The sequence below is a fragment of the Tenebrio molitor genome, chromosome 5 (assembly GCF_963966145.1).
Source record: "Tenebrio molitor chromosome 5, icTenMoli1.1, whole genome shotgun sequence".
Taxonomy (NCBI): Eukaryota; Metazoa; Arthropoda; class Insecta; order Coleoptera; family Tenebrionidae; genus Tenebrio; species Tenebrio molitor.
The window spans coordinates 23420527-23438902 of NC_091050.1; the positions used below are offsets into that span (position 1 = coordinate 23420527).

Here is an 18376-nt window from a genome sequence, read left to right on the forward strand (position 1 = left end):
GTGGAGAATAATGACAATATACAGGAAACAGATGAGGATAACAAGAAGACGTGTCGAAGACTCTTGGGAGGGGACTTCAACGGGAGAATAGCAGAAAGAGGAGCAAGAAATTGAGAAGAGGAGAGAGGGGATGGGAAAAGAAAATCCAAAAACAAGATGGAAAATGCAGATAGGAAGAGACTGATAGAATGGATCGAAAAAAATTAATGGGAGGTATTATTGAACGGGAATAAACAAGGGGACGAAGAAAGGGAATGGATCTATATAGGTAGCAGGGGGGAAACAGTGATAGATTACGGAATAGTGAACGAAGAAGCATGGGAAAGAGTAGAAGAATTCAGAATAGGAGAGAGAGTAGAGTCGGACTATCTCGAAATACTCGTAGCTTTGAGAAAGCGAAGAGGAGGAAAAGAACAGAGAAGGAAAGGGGTGGGGGATAGGAATAAAACTGTTTTTTTTTTTTGGAATTGCTGTTTTATGCTTAAAGAAAAATGTAATTAGGAATCGGAAAGCCCGTAGGGCAAAATAAAGCATTCATAATAGTAAATCTTTAAAATAAGCTAGTTAATTTATTGTCGTTTGTAAACAGTACTGTTACGTTTCATTATGAGATACTAACTTAAGTGTACATATCTCAAGAAAGACCTCCATAAGGAGTGAAACGTAAATGTAATTGGTTTTTAAAGAATTTTTTTTGGAAGATGCATAAGTAACGAAGTACGAACAAGAGATCCATCTAGTTGCGCTGGATTATTTTACTTGTTTCTGATTTCCTTTTGTTTATTTTTGTTTTTTTCTTTTCGTATCCGTAGCTTGTCGTACAAACCAATTCCAGTGTTCGAATGGAGTTTGCATAGACGGTAATTTACGTTGTAACAGAAGGAATGACTGTAGTGACGCTTCAGACGAGTTTAATTGTCCAACTGAACGGCCGCCGTTTGTAACAGAAAGACCCACAAGGCCTTCAACACCGCCACCCATCAACTGTGCTCCGGGTTACCAACCCTGCCGCAGCGGCGACCGATGCATCCTTCGTTCGCAATTATGCGACGGTCGTGTCGATTGCAACGACATGTCTGACGAGACCGATTGCCGTAAGTATCTCTTGGACATGCTTTGTGTACTTTCCCCAAGTGTTTGTGTGTAACCCTTTGATGTTGTGACCACCTCTAGCTGTGACTCACGATGGAAGTTGTTCGATTGGCCAATTCCGGTGCGAAAACGGCCCTTGTATAGGGCAAAAGTTACGTTGTAACGGGAAAGTGGATTGTCCTAGAGACTCGAGTGACGAGTTAGATTGCCCATTCGAATTTACGGGACCACCCAGATATCGTAAGTCGGTCGCACTACATCTCATGCGACTGACCAGTATTTTTTCTTATTCTAACAACGCCTGATGTAACTTTTAATTGGTTGCTGGAATCGGACGTAATTAATAACGACGTACATCAACAAAAATAATAACAACTAATTCGATTTTTCAAGACTTAGATGATGTATCATGATTCTACAGTAATTCGCTTGAAAACATTATCTAGGCCTCGGATTTGCATGCACATAAAAGGTCAAAAGTATGCACATATTTATGCGCCACATTAGCTGTAAAATGGTAATTTCATGGAGAATCCAAGAGGAGATGCAGCATATTTAAATTGTGCCTTCTTAATGTTAGTAAAAATCACACAGAGTTTTGTACCACATATAAATGATTCCTAAATGTAAATACTGATACGCACATACATCACTAAAAATGAAAAACGTAATTTCTAGATTTCATTGTGACAATTGATAATAACATATGAAGGATTGGTGTTTATCAACCAACATTTGTTTGTATTTTTTTAAATTGTTCTCCAGATTTGCGGAAGTAAAACTAATAGGTACTTCGCAAAACCTTGTTTTGTTTCACGGCCATTTTGTAATTTTTGCATAAGAAACTGATTATCAAGAAATGTTGTCATGTTTTTGAAAACTTTCTGCGTCAAGAAATCCTAAATTACAGAAAGATAAATAGCGCAGAAAAAATACATACCTAATATGAAGCATCAGGATTCAGATTTTTTTGTTGAAAGACTTGTGGATGAAGCCCGAGTTTATCATTTTGATTTAGAGGTAAACACCAACCGTTTGAAGTGAAAACACAAAGACCACCTCCTCGAAAATGTAGTGTGGCAATATCAGAAAGCATTAATAAAATTTTTCCAGAGGGAATCGTTTCAAGTAGATAAAATTCTGCCGGATGACTTTGAATAAACTGAGACACAATTTAGTTCGCCATCGCCTTAAGATATCTTGAATAAATGAATAAAAAAAAACGTGTGGGGATAAACCTTCATTTAACGATTAAATAGATATAAATAGTGTTAACTTAGATCGTTTGAAAAAACCGAATAATCTAAATTACAAAACTTTCTTTATAATCTTATTTACAATTATACAGGGTCATTATAAATGATTGTAGTCGAAGCAAGTCATGTCCATGTTACGAAATTTTTGCCGCTCTATGAAAACGTAACTCTAATGTGGCGTGAACTGCGAATTGTGTGAACGATGTGTATTCACTTATTTACATAATTTTGATCATTTTCATATGGAGCGACAACCATAAATTTAGGTTCAATTTTCACACCAACTTGGACTACAATAATTTATAATGACGCTGTATATGTTTTATCACATGTTAACATTTAACAAAATTAAAGTGTTTCTATTAAGAAAAAATAATAAAACTGAATAAACGGCACGTTTAAATCATAACTGGTTATAAAAGTACGAATAATGAAAAATAATATTATTGGGTATACTTTTGTAAACTTCGTCCAGCGATAGATTGGGAGATTTTAAATTGTATACAAAATACACTAGAACTTCATGGCAAAAATGTTACTGCTTAAAGGATATATGTATTTCAAATTTTACGTGGGCTAGGTACTACCTTCTCTACGTCGAATTTAGTGATTTTTATGTCGACCAATCTCTCGCTGGACAAACTATAATCTTCTTTTTTTTTTGTTTTAAAGTTTACGAAAAATTCATTTTTCTACGACTAATCATGAGTCATGACTAATGTTAAACGTACCGTTTAAACAAAAAATGGAACCTAGTGAATTGCCTACTATTTTTTATTGTTGCAGCAAAATGTGCGAGAATATTTTTCCAGCATTGTTTCTCTTGATAAGAAATGTAAAATGAAAATATGTATGTATGTGTTTATAAAAATTTCCTGTCATTGTTGCAACACTCGTACGTCATAATTATTTTGCAAAGTCATAATTCCCCAGTCAAGTGGCTTTTTTTAGTAAAAAATTAATAAATCAGTACAATCATTCCTATATAATAATTAATAACTATCACTTTCTTCAATGATTATTGATTACAGCACTCGCTTATGGCTCGTGCCGCCAACTTCACCTCGTACTCACGATAAGCCATTATTACATGCTCGTTGAATAATATGTATACTGTTATTGTGGAGAATTTGCTATATTCGTTAAAAAATTATCTTCGAAGATGCCGCACTCAGTGCGATTATTTTAATTTACCTATTTGTCGACTCAACATTTTTCGCTAGGAACTTGACATCGATTTTTCTTCGGAAAATTAAGTGATTAAGCATACATTTCAAGTTTCCAACCCAGGCATGATTTACTAGAACAATTTGATGCGGCAGACGCAAACTGATTGTTGTCAGTTTTGATCAAATTTGTTTCGATATTACATGTTTTATATTCATTTATAATTTTGAAAATTAATAAACTAACTAGAACAATAGAAATGCCATCGCTTCCTCCAAAAGTCTAAAAAATTATTATATGTACTTCTTAATTTAGTACCTACTCTTCTTTAAATTTATGTATTTTGAAATCCTAACAATAATAAAAATTTCAAATTTTGAGCAATCGATCGAGAATCAAGTACATTTGAAAGAAAGAACACATTCTTGTGCCTAAACAGTCTTAAAAATAGTAATATGGGAAGTCAGAACAAAATAAGTTTTGGTTCAACTGAAACAATGTTTTTTTTTTTAAGAAGAAGAAGAAATTAGATGCATTTTACGTTGAAAGCGCAAAAATATGCAAAAACATTTCTGCAATTTGCATAAAATCCGAGGTCTGATTATAACGCAATCTTACTCGAATAAATCTCGACTAAATTTCACAAAATCAAATAAGTATTATTGTAAAATAGATGGATATGGAGTTGAAAGGTAAAGAATCTTAACGCATTTAACATAAACGGCTTCGAAAAACATTTTTCTATTAGAAAAACTAATATGTTCTTTTTTCTAGCAGCTGGTCCCAGCGAAGGCCTTAACTTAAGGACATATCCAAGCGATCAAGAAATCAAAGAGAGTGAGTATCAGATTTTCATTACTCTACATCTATTATATCTGTTTAGAACTTGTTTTCTTTGTTCACCGTCACACTGTTTAGTCGTTTTTGCACTTGTACGTGTACATATTCAGCACAGTGTAACTTGTTAGTTGTTGTCGTAAATGTTGTAAACATGTAACTAATGATTTTTGTTCTCTTTATGTCATATCGGAGCAGACATTTATAAGACCGGTGAGTAAAATGGTCAACTTAGCGGGAATGACCCTCATCTCATGTGCGCCGCCCTCATTTCTTTTTACTGATTTACATAAATCTATCTATACTTTTGCCCCTTTTTCTATTTCTGCAGAATCCTGTGGCAACTACCTCCGACAAGGTGGTACAGCATAGTGTTCCCAATTAAAATTAATAAATCAATCAAGATAAATCAGTTTTTCACTGCTGTATGAAAATTTTCTTATACTTTAGTACTTTCTTTGTCCTTCTTGTACTCGTTTTGTCTTCAACAAAACTTGTTACCACGCTGATTCTTCAGTATAGAAAGGATTTATGTTCCTCAAGACTTGAGAATTTATGTATAATATTTCAGCTTTACAAACGGACAACTGCCCTAATTTTTTCAGGGATTAATGCTTACTGCTTAAGTAAATCTGGGTTTGACAGTAAATAAAATATTTCTAATAAATGTTTCCATGTGAAGAAGGCAAATATTTTGTGTAAAAACGTCTCATTGATCAGTATTAAATTGTCACTGAAATATTTGCCTTTTTGTAGTCAATATTTAACATTAATTTACAAGGGATAATTACAATAGGCATGACTCTCCCAGTACCACTTTCTGTTGCTGGGATCTACTTTATCACCATTTTAGAAATTATTCAAGTGAAAATGGTATTGGATATAACACAAATGGGGTGGATTCAGACAGCGTGCAACAATAAAAAAAAATCTTGTTGCACAAGTGTCATTTATTGTATTACTTATAACGGGTGACTATTAAAATTTTCACTTGGAGTTGGCTTTGAACGAATTTTTATTTTTTCTGTTACTTTAGACACACGCAAGAACGTACGACAAATGTCAAATTGTACAAATGTACAATTGAAACATAACCAAACATAACCAAATTAAGAGAAAAACATTCATTGAAATGTCAAACTTGTCAGTGTCTAAGGTGCAACGGAAAACAAAGAATGATCCATAACCAACCCTAAGTGAAAATTTTAATAGCCACCCGTTAAATCTATTACCTGTTAACAGTTCTTTTAATTATAGTAATAATAATAACTACCTATGGTCAAAAAACATATGAAAATGGTACTTTTGAAGCTAATAAATAATAAGTTTTCTTTCTTCAACTACAAATTTCCAAACTTTCTGCTGTGGCGGCAAACTAGAACTTTCTCAAAGTACCCCCGATAATTTTTTTGATCATAATGTATATTTATAAACAGAGCAATAAAACAATCGGGGTCAAAGCGCAGGGTTATAACTGAGCGTCGCTTCATTCTGATGGAACACACAACATCCCATGTAAAACCCTCATTATTCAACCAAAGTGTAAATAAAAGCTTAAATTAGGAACTTTAATACAAACTCACCCTAATCGGATAGTCCAGCTGTAAATATGCATGGACCGGTGTCCACCCTTTGCTCACAGCGCTGTTATTAATTGGTGATTTCTCTGATTTAGATCGAGAAGTAGTCTTCCAGTGCAGAGATGAAGGTCCCTTTAGAGCAAGAGTCCAGTGGACGCGGCCCAACGGAGAACCTTTGCCTCCGAACTCCAGAGATCTTAACGGCCGTCTTGAAATACCAAACATCAAGGTTGAACACGGCGGTACTTACATCTGCCAAGCCGTCGGGTATCCTCCAGACACACCTGGGGCTCAAGTGTCAGTCCACCTCCAAGTCGATCGCTGTAAGTAACTCGTCCAACATTCACCGATGTGCTTTGGCAAACAATGTTTCACGCAGTCGGGAGAGGTAAAACAAAGTCTTCATTGTTAAAATATGGAGTCTTGCCGCCTCTCGATACTGAGTATCACGGAACAGGTATTTGACACTCATTAACAAAAATTTTGTACTAATGTCGTTTACTTTATCAATGCTTCATTTGTGTTCATGGTAAGTTTCGCGAAGTACCGCGTACGCATGTATTAAATATGTAGTTAGTAGAGTTATTAAACGTGCACATTTTTGTATCCAGGGATACCAACTCCAACCCGTCCACCAGCTTGCGGACTACAACAAGCCACTTGTTCGAACGGCGACTGCATCTCCAAAAATCTAGTCTGTGATGGTAGATACGACTGCACCGACGGCTCCGACGAAAATCGATGCAGTAAGTACTCAACATCTTCGAAATTTGAACGTTCTGAGGTAAGGATGATCGATAGATCCGAACGGATGCGAACCGAACGAATTCCGATGTGCCAATAAGAAGTGCGTCTTGAAGACATGGAGATGCGACTCAGATGACGATTGTGGCGATGGTTCCGACGAGGCTAACTGCGCGACCAATCCTCCTGGGTCGCTGTGCGCCTACCACCAATTCGCATGTCATTCCAACAATCAATGCATTCCGAGAAGCTACCAGTGTGATTTGGAACGCGATTGTATGGACGGCAGTGATGAAATTGGATGCTGTAAGTACCATAATGTGATGACAATAATTTATGATCGTTGTAAGCAGAGGTTTGCCAGCGATTGGGAATTCTTACTTAAAGTAAGAAGTAAGAAGTGGTCCATGTTCAAAGGTCAAATAAGTTATTTATTTTACTACGAAAAATGTTTGCTGCAAAGAGTACTACTTTTTGTAAAAAGTTTTCGTATAATCTGAAAACTGACTGGTCGTCAACCAACCATTGAAGTAACATCATTGGTGAAAGTACCATCTAGTACTTGGTACAGTTATTTTTTGACAATTCAATTCTTTTCTAACTTCGTAAACTACTGTCAAAAATATTCGACTGTACTTTTCCAAAGAACTGTTTCATCGGACAGAAAAATTAACTGTTTGATATTTTTTCATCAGCTCTACCTGTGGTGTCAAAACCACCACCACCTATGGTCAATTTAGAGGCGGGATCACTCTTCGAAATCACTTGCACTGCTGTGGGCGTACCTACACCTGAAATCGTGTGGCGTCTCAACTGGGGCCACATCCCCCCAAAATGTCAAACTTCCAGTGTCAACGGTTTTGGAACCCTCACCTGTCCCAACATCCAAGTTGAAGACCAAGGAGCATACTCCTGCGAAGTGATCAACATCAAAGGCACCGTCTTCGCTGTTCCCGACACCATTCTGGTGGTCAATATTGACAACGTTTGTCCTGCTGGTTATTTCAACGAGGAAGCCACTACCGAATCGGACTGTCTCAAGTGTTTCTGTTTCGGTCAATCGAACAAGTGTCGCTCCGCAGATTTGTTCATCTACCACTTCCAGCCACCATTCGACACCCTGAAACTGGTGGGTGTACGGGTGGATCCGGCTACTGGCGCAGTAGAAATTAGAGACGAGCCGATTTATAGAAACGCTCAACCGCAATTGATTTCTCTCGGAAGAAATGGTGTCCACACGCAGCTCGCCCCATATGGGGAAATTACTTCCAGCAACTTGGTGCCGTATTTCGCGATGCCCGAAAACTACCACGGTAACCAGTTGAAGAGTTACGGTGGGTATTTGCGGTTTACCGTTCGACATCAGAACCGAGGATATCCTGTGCCCGGACCAACGGTCATCCTCACCGTAAGTCAGTCATCGAGTACGAAGAATTCAGCTGAATTGCATGCTTTCAGGGGAACGGTTACACTCTTTTGAGCCAACAAACACAGCCTCCGCAAGCTAACCGAGATGAAAACATGCAAGTAAGATTCTTCGTGGGAGAATGGGTCAAGAGAGCTGAAGGTTATCCAGAAACTTTGGCAACACGTGAAGAAATAATGATGACGTTGGCCGATGTCAACAACATCTTGATCAAGCTGCAGTACAACGAAGGCCAATTGAACACTTCCATTTCAAATATCGTGATGGACTCGGCAGCTGCACCCAACAGTAATTTGGGACCGGCATCTTACGTAGAAGAATGCGAGTGCCCCGTCGGTTACACTGGAACTTCTTGCGAGGTACATTTGATGCGACAGTCCAGGCTTACATATTTATTTGTTGTTTCGTTTTTTAGCGTTGCGCTGATGGTTTCGTCCGTCAGAAAACGGGACCATGGCTCGGACAATGTTACAGGATACAACCAATGACATGTCCTGCAGGAACTTACGGAGATCCCTCACGCGGAAGGCCGTGCGAGGTCTGTCCATGCCCTCTTACCAACCCCAGCAATCAGTGAGTTTCGACGGTAGCATTGTCGATCAAGTTGTCACTTTTGCTCCTTTCAACAGATTCGCCAGAACTTGTTCTTTGGGCAGCGACGGTGAAGTCACCTGCGACTGTCCTTCAGCATATGTTGGCAGACGTTGCGAACAGTGTGCTCCTGGCTATTCCGGCAATCCTCTGGTGCCAGGAGATTCCTGCAGAATGACTACATCGTACTGCAATGCGGATGGTACCATCGATGAAGATCAAAGAAGGTGCCGGTGTAAAGTGAGTACACAAAATTTTCTAGTATTTGTGACTTTTATAATAATTCAAAACTAACAATACGAAACCTCCTTTTCACGCTTATTTCCGTTTTACGGTAAGTTTGACTAGTGGTCACAATGCTGAAGTTTTATTTTGCATTGTTCGTGGATGCAGCGTAGCCTCAACTAGTAGACTCGTTCAATTAAAAAAGAAATACAAAATTCAGATTGGTTTCAGCTTAGCATTTTATTTTTTATAAAAAAAAATATTGGTTTCACTTCAGTTTCTTTGCATCTCTTGAACTGTTCTTCTGGATGTCTAGGTAACATTTGATATGTTTGAGTTTTCCAAAAAAAAAACCTAAATACATATACCTATATAAATAGCAAAATTTTGAAAACCATTAGCTTTTATTGCCATCAAAAAACTCACTCTAATTTACGTTTTCATCTTGTAAAGGATTATGTCGATGGTCCAACTTGTGCCACCTGCAAGGCCAATACTTTCTACCTCAACAGAGACAATCAATTCGGTTGCATTGCTTGCTTCTGCATGGGAGTCACACGACAATGCACCAGTTCCAATTGGTTCAGAGATAAGGTTTGCGTTACTACAATTCTGTAAACCTCCAAAATTGTTCGATATCCTATTCAGATTAGCACTTCTTTCACCAACTCACGTGACAACTTCAAACTCATCGACACAGATAACCGAGAGACTCCAATCGAAGAGGGAATCGTTTTGGATCAAAACAGGCGTGAAATCCTTTACAACCGCTTCACCAGCCCTAACGTACATTACTGGGCACTCCCTCCGCGCTATTTGGGCGACAAGATCACATCTTACGGAGGTTACCTCAGGTATACTTTGCGTTACGTGCCTTTGCCTGGCGGTCAGAGTTCGCGCAACTCAGCTGCAGACGTTGAACTCGTCAGCGTAAGTTACCACCAAGGAAAACTGATAACTTTCTGAGCGTGTTCGATTTTAGTCAAATCAAATCATTTTGTTGTACTACGCACGAGAGCAGGCCCAGCCTACTGGAACTGCGCAGACCTTCACGGTACCACTGTTGGAACAGTACTGGCAACGCAGCGATGGCCAACAGGCAGATCGCGAACATTTATTGATGGCTTTGGCTGATTTGGACGCGGTTTATATAAAGGCCACTTACAACACGAACACCAAGGAATCTGCGTAAGTGCCTCAAAAGTGAGTTGCCCACAGTTTCTAAGAATTGTCTTGCAGACTGATCTCGGTGTCTTTGGACATTGCTAACGAACAGAACACCGGATCCAGTGAACGAGCTCTAGCTGTAGAGCAGTGTTATTGTCCGCAAGGTTACACAGGTCTGTCTTGTGAGGATTGTGCTGTGGGTTACACCAGGGCCGACGAAGGAATTTACCTTGGCCTCTGCGAACCTTGCAACTGCAATGGTAACTCGAGGGAGTGCGAGCCAGAAAGTGGAGTGTGCTTTGTAAGTTCTTCATTGTAATTGGTAATTATTTTCTTGATCAAATAAATTCAAGAACTGTGGTAACTTCACCACTGGCGAGAGTTGTGAACTGTGTCTACCAGGATATGAGGGTGATCCAGCAAATCGAATCCCCTGTAGATACGTTGGAGGAGGTGGTTCCGTATCTTGTAATTGTGAGCGAAGGGGATCGATTTCAGATGAATGCTACAATGGAGTGTGCCAGTGCAAGGTATGTTATCCTACAATGTAGTTACTTAATTTGACCTCGACCTTGAACAGACCAACGTGGAAGGAAATAACTGCGACCGCTGCAGACCAGGAACTTTTGGACTGACTGACATCAATGTCCATGGTTGTCAGGCTTGCTTCTGCTCTGGAGTAGCAACGTCATGTAGAGAGGGCAACTTTTTCTACGAACAGATACCGGTGTTTATTGAGCCTGAAAGACATGGATTCACACTCACTGACCAGTAAGTGATTTACACAAAACAAAAAAAAACCTTTTTAAGACCAGTGCGAGGTAAACCTTGACGATTCATTATTTCTAAATAGATATCAAACCCAGCGCGTCGATAACGGCTTCCAAGTTAACACATTTGTGAATGAAATCGGGTACACCTTCAGACCCAGCACCACTGAGAGATGGTACTGGTCTCTGCCCAGAACATACACCGGAAATAAAATCAAGTCGTATGGTGGCCGCCTCGAGTTCACCCAGAGGTACACCCAACGCCCCCAAGCCGTCTACGTTCCTGATCGCGACATCATCATCATCGGCAACGGAGTTACGATTTACTGGTCCAACCCGCAAGCTCAAATTCCCGACGTCGCAAATGTGAGTACTTCCCTGGTACGATGTGGTTTCGACTCGATCCTTGAAAAATTTGCAGAAAGTCTCTGTGGTTTTGAACCCGAGCGCCAATTGGCAACGTCTCGATGGCAATCAAGGACCTAGTCTGGCTTCTCGAGAGGACATCATGACCGTGTTGGCAAACATCGACGTCATTCTGATTAGGGCCCAGCAGTCGAGCGACACCGAAAGTGGTTACATTAGCGACATAACTTTAGACACTGCCATCGAACAAAATAGCTTGTCTCCGCAACCGCAAGCCATAGAAGTCGAAGTTTGTAGATGTCCTCAAGGTTACCAAGGATCGTCTTGCGAGTCTTGCGCCCACGGCTATTACAGGGACACTAATGATTATAGGATTGGACCATTGGGATCGTGTTCAAGATGTCCATGTAACAGTCACGAACAAAGTTGCAATCTAGGACCGGATAACAGGGTTCTTTGTAATTGTTTGCCTGGTTATGTGGGAAGACAGTGCGAGTACTACAACGGTAAAGTATTTTGATTTTTTCTTTTCAAAGATTTGAATTAAAAAGTTTGGACACTTTTTTGTTCAAAATGCATGCAAAAATGCTGACGTTTAAGCTAACAAAATGTGGATATTTATTGATGCAAATAAGGGTTGTTTTGAGTACATTGATAACATGTTGAGTTTTGAGTGATGTTTTTCAGTACAACATAATACAAAGAAAAATGCACAAATATGTGAGCGTATTTTTTCCTCAAATACAAGCTGAATACATACTTTCAACTCTTAATTTTAAATTTTTTACTTGCTTTAAACATTTTTCAAATGTACAGTTGTGTATATTACGAGTATTTATAATACATATAGTTACTGTCCGAATTTAAAAAATAAGAAGTTCTTTATTTGTATATTATATACAGTGTCTATAAGGAATGTGGGATCCTAGTAGGCGTTGAAAATTTACCGACTCTTTCACCAGAAATCGAATAATGTTGGTGTGATCTACGATATAGAACCCTCAGAACAAATTGGTTTTACTGGTTCTTAACTTGATAAAATTGGTACTTTACAAAGAAAATGAATTAAAAATAAAATAATGAAATTCATAAGTAAATAACGTCAGTGATTCCTTTAAAAAAGTAACAATGAAAATTAAAGAAATGACTCAAAGTGTCCTCCATTTTGCTCTGAACACCTTCTCACTCTCACTTTCTTTATAAATTCATTGCACTCATTCTGCTTTACAACCAAATACGATGCAACAAAAATTGTACTAGACTCGGGACTCGGTGCACAATTTGTATTTTTTAAGTTCGAACAGTTAAACTAGCGATAAGTAAGCATATTACGAGTATGTGTTATGATGTATGAAAAAATCGTACACCTATTAACACATACCGTTTCCTGTTATTTAACATGTATGATTCTAATAAATCCAGTGGGTGTTGGAACTATTGGTTTGGAAATAACACCATCTTATGTAACTGCACAAGTTGGAAGTCTTGTTGTTTTTACTTGTAAGTACAAAGGCATGGAAAAATTAAACGTCACATTCCGTGACAATGGAATTCCGGTCAGTTGGGAAGTTTCGGAAAGCGGCAGCCCGACATGGACATTTCTAGTAAGCGATTGTTACGAGCATCGTATACAATGCGTTATTGAAACCCCAGACGGGACAATTTTAGGGTCAGTTACGTCGTTGGTAAATCCAGGTTCGAAATAACTTCAGATCCGTAGAGTACTAGAAAAGTACCTTTCCAAGTACAACTCACTTTGGTATTTTGCAAATTAGCACAGCCCAAACAAGAGTACTTGGAGTATTTTCAAAGTGCTGACAGATACGTTGTGTCAGACTTCTTTCGGTACTTTGAAAGGGTACTGTCAGTTCAGTAAGCTTATTGTTTTTCAGTGTTCACCGTTCTGGTAGTGGTTCCCTTTAGGCCGACGTATTTATGGTGTGGAACTGTCATACGTTTTTAACAACGTAACGTTGTGGTTGTCGATGCACTAATACTAATGTTTTTGTCTTAACTCTGTACACACCAAAATTCCGTTATCAGGACAAATCTGATTTATTTTCTGTTACTTTGTAGACGGAAACATCACAACAACAACACCAGGACCATTTGTTTCAACTCCCCCGCCCTTAACAATGGAGATAATAATTGTAGCTCCAGTAATTGAAATCTACTCAGTTGGCAGTTCTGTCAGGTTTAATTGCACGGCCAGATCGCTCGTCGGGAGAAGACAAATCAGATTACAATGGACCAAAGACGGAGGTAACCTTCCTCCTCGTGCCATCGATGACGGAAGAGGTATATTGGATATACAAAATTTGCAAATTTCCGATTCTGGAAGGTACATCTGCGAGGCGTACGACGGGTACACAGTTGAGAGCAAAGACCAAACCATTACCGTTGGACGTAAGTATCTAAAAATATCTTCTAAATTTTAACTTAACTTGCTGGTTTTCATGCATACTTAGAGTTGTTGCCAAAAGCATTCAATCAAACAGGTAAAATATGCAGCTTCTCACTATTTCTGTTTGTGACCAATATAATAGTTTCTTTGATCTTGCACATCATCATCTGTTACGATCTTATGAATTCACAATAGAAAAAATTTGATTCGACAATGTTTTCTTCGGGTGCACTTTAAACAAAATAAAAATATGTTGCTTTAAGCAGCTTCAGTCTCCTACAACTTATAGATGTACAGAGATTGTTAATCCTTCTACGTGTCCATGAGTAGATAGTACAGTAGAAGCAGTAATGCGCCAAAAGCTACTACACCAATAACTGCAAAATTGTTACACGTCGAGCAATTTTCGTTAACCATCGTCAGTCCTGGTTAGCATTGTATTATTTTCCAAGAATCACAAATAATTTTGACGTCTGTGACACGACTGAAATTTCTGCTGTCACATTTTGTTTTGACCAAACAACTCTATTAACTTGATCAATTGCTCGACAGCTTCTAACTCCGAACCTCCGAGAGTAGTCATAACGCCTCCATTTGTCGACGTGCAAGAGGGCCAATCCGTTCAAATCCAGTGCGCTGCGACCGGTAATCCTGAACCAGTGTTGCGTTTAATCAGAGTCGATGGTCAACCACTGAATCCCAGCGTAAGTGAACGTAAAAGCTCAAATTTGCATCAATTGTAGAATTATCTCGTAGCACTACTTCCAAAATGGTCTCTTCCGTATTCCCCAAGCCCGTAGATCTGATCAGGGTCCATACCAGTGCATCGCCACAAACAACGCTGGTACTCACAGTTCCAACGTGGACATTTACGTGCGTGAAAACAACGAAAACGGGGTTATAACAGTGGAAATTTCTCCATCACGATACGAAGGTCGAAGCGGAGAAAGCTTCACTTTGAGATGTCAAGCTGATAGGGCTATTGATCTGAAGTGGTCACGCCAGAATAATGTTCCTCTGCCTTACACCTATCGCGAAGATAGAGGTGTTCTGACGGTTCAGTCTCCGAAACCAGAAGATTCCGGTCTTTATGTTTGTACGGCGACCTCGTCGAGTGGATACACCTCAACCGGAACGGCCGAAGTTAGAATACAGGAGTATAACGAAGGGTACGAATGTCGTTGATGAGTACCATCGAGTAGCAAAATTTTCGTGATTTCAGCGCGGTACCACCCAGCGCGAAAGTCAGTCCGGAACGCATCACAATCTCTCAAGGCTCTTCCACCGAACTACAATGCGACGCTACCGGTTCTCCCGCACCGACCATCAAATGGACAAGACTGGGTTCGGAACTACCTTCACACATCACCCAATCCGGTTCAGTGCTCTACATCAGGAACGCACAAGTCACAGACAGGGGGGTTTACGTTTGCGTAACCTCCAACAATCGAGGTCTCGCTCAAGCTTCCGCGATCGTCGAAGTCAACCGGCTGGAAATTCCCATTCTGTCCATCCTTCCTCAGGCTTCGCAAACGTTGACCGCTGGTAATAGTGCGATCTTGGTGTGTCGCGTGGAAGCAGGAATTCCATCGCCGACGGTCACTTGGACTAGAAGTGATGGACGTCCTTTGAGTCCCAATATAGAGAGGATGTCAGAGGGCACGTTGAGGTTTACTCAGATAACTGAGAATGAAAGCGGGGAGTATATTTGCACGGCAGAAAATGAAGCAGGAAGAGCTAGTGCTACTGCTAACATTAACGTACAGGTTAGTCCCAAAGTGTGGACGGTTCCCGATGAGGATGTAATCATGAGGCGACGCGATGAGTATGTTAAATTAGAGTGTCATGCTTCTGGAATTCCAGCACCGTCGATACAATGGAGAAAATTAGACGAAGGAAGAATATCCTAGTAAGTATTTCATTATCAGGTTAAAAGTGAGAATTATAAAAATTTAAATTGTTTGACATTTTGATTATTAAAAATAGAGCAGTAGAAACAAATTATCCAAAATAATTGTTATATGTAGGTATAGGGTGACTGAAAGTTGTGTAGAGATTTTAACCAGTGGTAGAACTCCACAATAGGTAACGATTGAACCGATAATGCCTTAACAAATGTTGATATCTTACGAGAAAAAGGAGCTAAAAGCTTTTCAAAAAAATTTGGAAGACAGGATTTTATGAAAAAATGGGTGCAGAAAAATCACAGTAGACTTTTTTTTATTGTCTTTTAATTCAAAATTAAGTAACTTTGACAAGAACCTCAATTTAAATCACAAATGGCTTTCGCCAACCTGGAGAAAACCAATAGGTATGGTTTTGATCTATGGCAAAGCCCGTGGACATTCACAGCTAGGACGGCAAATCTACGGTGAAAATTTTCCTCACAGGATACATTCAAGTGCTCGAATCTTTGTAAACGTTGTGCAGCATCTTCGCGATTTCGGGCGGTCCGAAATGAATAAGCGCGATCTTCTCCACCAACGAGAAGATCACATTTTAGTTGCAGGAGAAGAAATTCTTCACGAAATTGAAAACCAGCCACGAACAAGTAGGTACAGTTGCGGAATTAAAATTTCGGCCAGTATTTTTCTGTCACTTCAACAAAATCTCTGTAAGCCACCTTTTACTGTCATCATGACTGACATTCAAAAATTAAACTTTACTGTGTCAGTCACGCAGTCAATTTTGAATTTTGAGTTAATTGCACTGAGTGTAATTAAATCATCGCTTTAATATGTTGCCCACACGTTATTGTGCCACAAATCACAATTTTTGAACGCTAAAAAGACAAAAACATGACAAGAGTAAAAAATGAGGTTATTAACGTAAAGGTTGTTTTAGAGTTTATATCATAACATTGACAATACTGTCCGAAATTTTAATTCCGCAACTGTACTTGGTGTCTTGCAAATCACCTGGGAGTTTCTTAGTTTGTAGTTTGGCTGCGAGTTTAAAACGCCGCTCAGGAAATTCGTTGAAACACCAGCATTCTATATCGAGTTCGGCTTTCTTGGAAACATCGTGCTGAAGCTCGCATTGCAAACAATGGCAGTTGGGCAACTTCTTTGAGATTTCATTTTATACGTTTACTCACACACAGTCTTTTTACTTTGTTCTTGAAGCCTTTGTTATTTTCTGAATAAGATAAGTTGCAGGCACTATTTTATCAACACTTAAAAACCAAACATAACCTTGAATGGCAGAAAACTTGACATTTTAGGTTGGTCGTACGTGAACTGCCCGCCATATTAGAATTTTTTCAGCGGTTCTCAAACAAAGTGATTTCTTTGTTTCTCTTGTAAACCATTAAGATTTGTATAAGGCAAGTTGGGTTATTTTGCCTTCTTTCAATACGTACTACCTCAGATTAAAATATTTTCAAAATCAGACTGTATATTCCTTTTAATAATATCCCAAAATAAGATAAGCAAGCTAAATAAAATAATTTCAGTGGCATGTTACCGACTCCAGTAACTCCAGAAGCCAGAAACGTTGCAATTCTTGAAATAGCCAGATTTTCTCCACAAGACCAAGGGTTGTACATTTGCGAGGCCCGCAACGATGCGGGTGTTGATCAGAAACGTGTACAACTTGCCATTGACAGCGTTCCGAACCGAGGAGACATTGTGGGTAAGTCACCCATTTTAATTAGCCACCAATTTAAATTAAAAATTTTCCGGTAAATTCTAATTGTCCATTTGTCTTTGTAAATATTTGAAGTAGTCAATCTACCTAAAATTAATCTTTCAACTCTCTAACTAAGAAATTGTATAAAAAGTCGCTCCCACTATACATATAATCCACTTAATAAAAACTCTTTTGGTGTCGGTATTCGTAACAGGATTTGAAATGTTAATATTATTTTCGTAATATGTATCTTAGAGTAATTTTTAAAATTGTATTTTTGTTTCATCTTTGCTTTCTACTAACTGGGGGACATAGGTAACCGAACGAGAGTAGGTAAGTGAAAAACATTAACACGCACACATGAATTAACACCACACACCGTTTCATCGACACCAATAAATAACTAATTATTTTGTGATGTCCAGGTGAAGATGCAACAGGCACAAACAACGAAATCACCCCAGGGGGGGATTACCGAAACAATGACCGGGGCGATTACCGAAACAATGAACGTCGTCCGTACTTACCACCCCAAAGCAGACCATCACGCCCTCCCGCAACCAATTACGACGAAACATTCACAGCTCCGATCGGCACCAGAGCAGAAATACGCTGCCAAATTAACAACAACTTCGGTGAGTATTCCTGCAATTAACGAAAACGCTTCAGCTACAGGTCTTCCGTTTCAGATCCTGAACCGCTGTTCGTCACCTGGACTCGCACCGACAACGCTTCTTTGCCGAGTGACGCCTTCATCCGGGCCGGAACCCTCTACATCGACAACGTCCAACCCTCGGCGGCCGGTGAATATCGCTGTTCGGGAACGCATCAGTCCACCGGTAGAGTCATGTTCTCCGTAACCGCACGTCTCGAAGTCATATGTAAGTCCAGTTCTGTTTTTGGCTTTGTGCGATCTTGTGGCTTCTTAAGAGTTTTTTATTTTTTTCGTATTACCTATCGGTAGTTTGTGTAATTATGGTTTCTTTGTTACATTCAGCCGAGGAAGACATATGTGCAATTCTAGGTACTGTGTTTTCACCGGTGTTTCTATCTGCTTTCATAGAAAATATATTAGTGGAGCAGAAACAATATTGGTTTTGGCATCCAGCACAAAACGGAAG

General features: G+C 39.2%; 1 protein-coding gene and 1 long non-coding RNA gene across 24 annotated transcripts in view; one reads left to right on the forward strand and one right to left on the reverse strand.

Moving 5' to 3' along the window:
* trol (terribly reduced optic lobes) overlaps nucleotides 1-18376 on the forward strand; it is a 306854-nt gene that overhangs the window by 279819 nt on the left and 8659 nt on the right. For 21 of the 23 annotated variants that reach the window (XM_069047441.1, XM_069047440.1, XM_069047442.1 and 18 more), the window contains 27 exons: nucleotides 813-1094; nucleotides 1174-1332; nucleotides 4293-4352; nucleotides 6028-6255; nucleotides 6544-6678; nucleotides 6734-6982; nucleotides 7372-8084; nucleotides 8135-8461; nucleotides 8518-8675; nucleotides 8732-8933; nucleotides 9372-9512; nucleotides 9567-9848; nucleotides 9901-10106; nucleotides 10158-10386; nucleotides 10439-10615; nucleotides 10666-10856; nucleotides 10939-11221; nucleotides 11277-11727; nucleotides 12644-12916; nucleotides 13298-13627; nucleotides 14178-14329; nucleotides 14382-14794; nucleotides 14848-15534; nucleotides 17080-17258; nucleotides 17571-17588; nucleotides 17681-17890; nucleotides 17945-18136. In XM_069047441.1, the coding sequence (XP_068903542.1) occupies nucleotides 813-1094; nucleotides 1174-1332; nucleotides 4293-4352; nucleotides 6028-6255; nucleotides 6544-6678; nucleotides 6734-6982; nucleotides 7372-8084; nucleotides 8135-8461; nucleotides 8518-8675; nucleotides 8732-8933; nucleotides 9372-9512; nucleotides 9567-9848; nucleotides 9901-10106; nucleotides 10158-10386; nucleotides 10439-10615; nucleotides 10666-10856; nucleotides 10939-11221; nucleotides 11277-11727; nucleotides 12644-12916; nucleotides 13298-13627; nucleotides 14178-14329; nucleotides 14382-14794; nucleotides 14848-15534; nucleotides 17080-17258; nucleotides 17571-17588; nucleotides 17681-17890; nucleotides 17945-18136 (6927 nt within the window). Of the gene's footprint in view, nucleotides 1-812; nucleotides 1095-1173; nucleotides 1333-4289; nucleotides 4353-6027; nucleotides 6256-6543; nucleotides 6679-6733; nucleotides 6983-7371; nucleotides 8085-8134; nucleotides 8462-8517; nucleotides 8676-8731; nucleotides 8934-9371; nucleotides 9513-9566; nucleotides 9849-9900; nucleotides 10107-10157; nucleotides 10387-10438; nucleotides 10616-10665; nucleotides 10857-10938; nucleotides 11222-11276; nucleotides 11728-12643; nucleotides 12917-13297; nucleotides 13628-14177; nucleotides 14330-14381; nucleotides 14795-14847; nucleotides 15535-17079; nucleotides 17259-17570; nucleotides 17589-17680; nucleotides 17891-17944; nucleotides 18137-18376 lie in introns of all 23 variants that reach the window. The other 2 variants (XM_069047443.1, XM_069047444.1) reach the window with 2 other exon arrangements.
* LOC138130800 (uncharacterized) lies at nucleotides 13258-14178 on the reverse strand. The gene is made up of 2 exons (XR_011159647.1): nucleotides 13686-14178; nucleotides 13258-13635 (listed from the first exon to the last, which is right to left on the reverse strand). It is a non-coding gene; the product is annotated as an uncharacterized lncRNA (long non-coding RNA).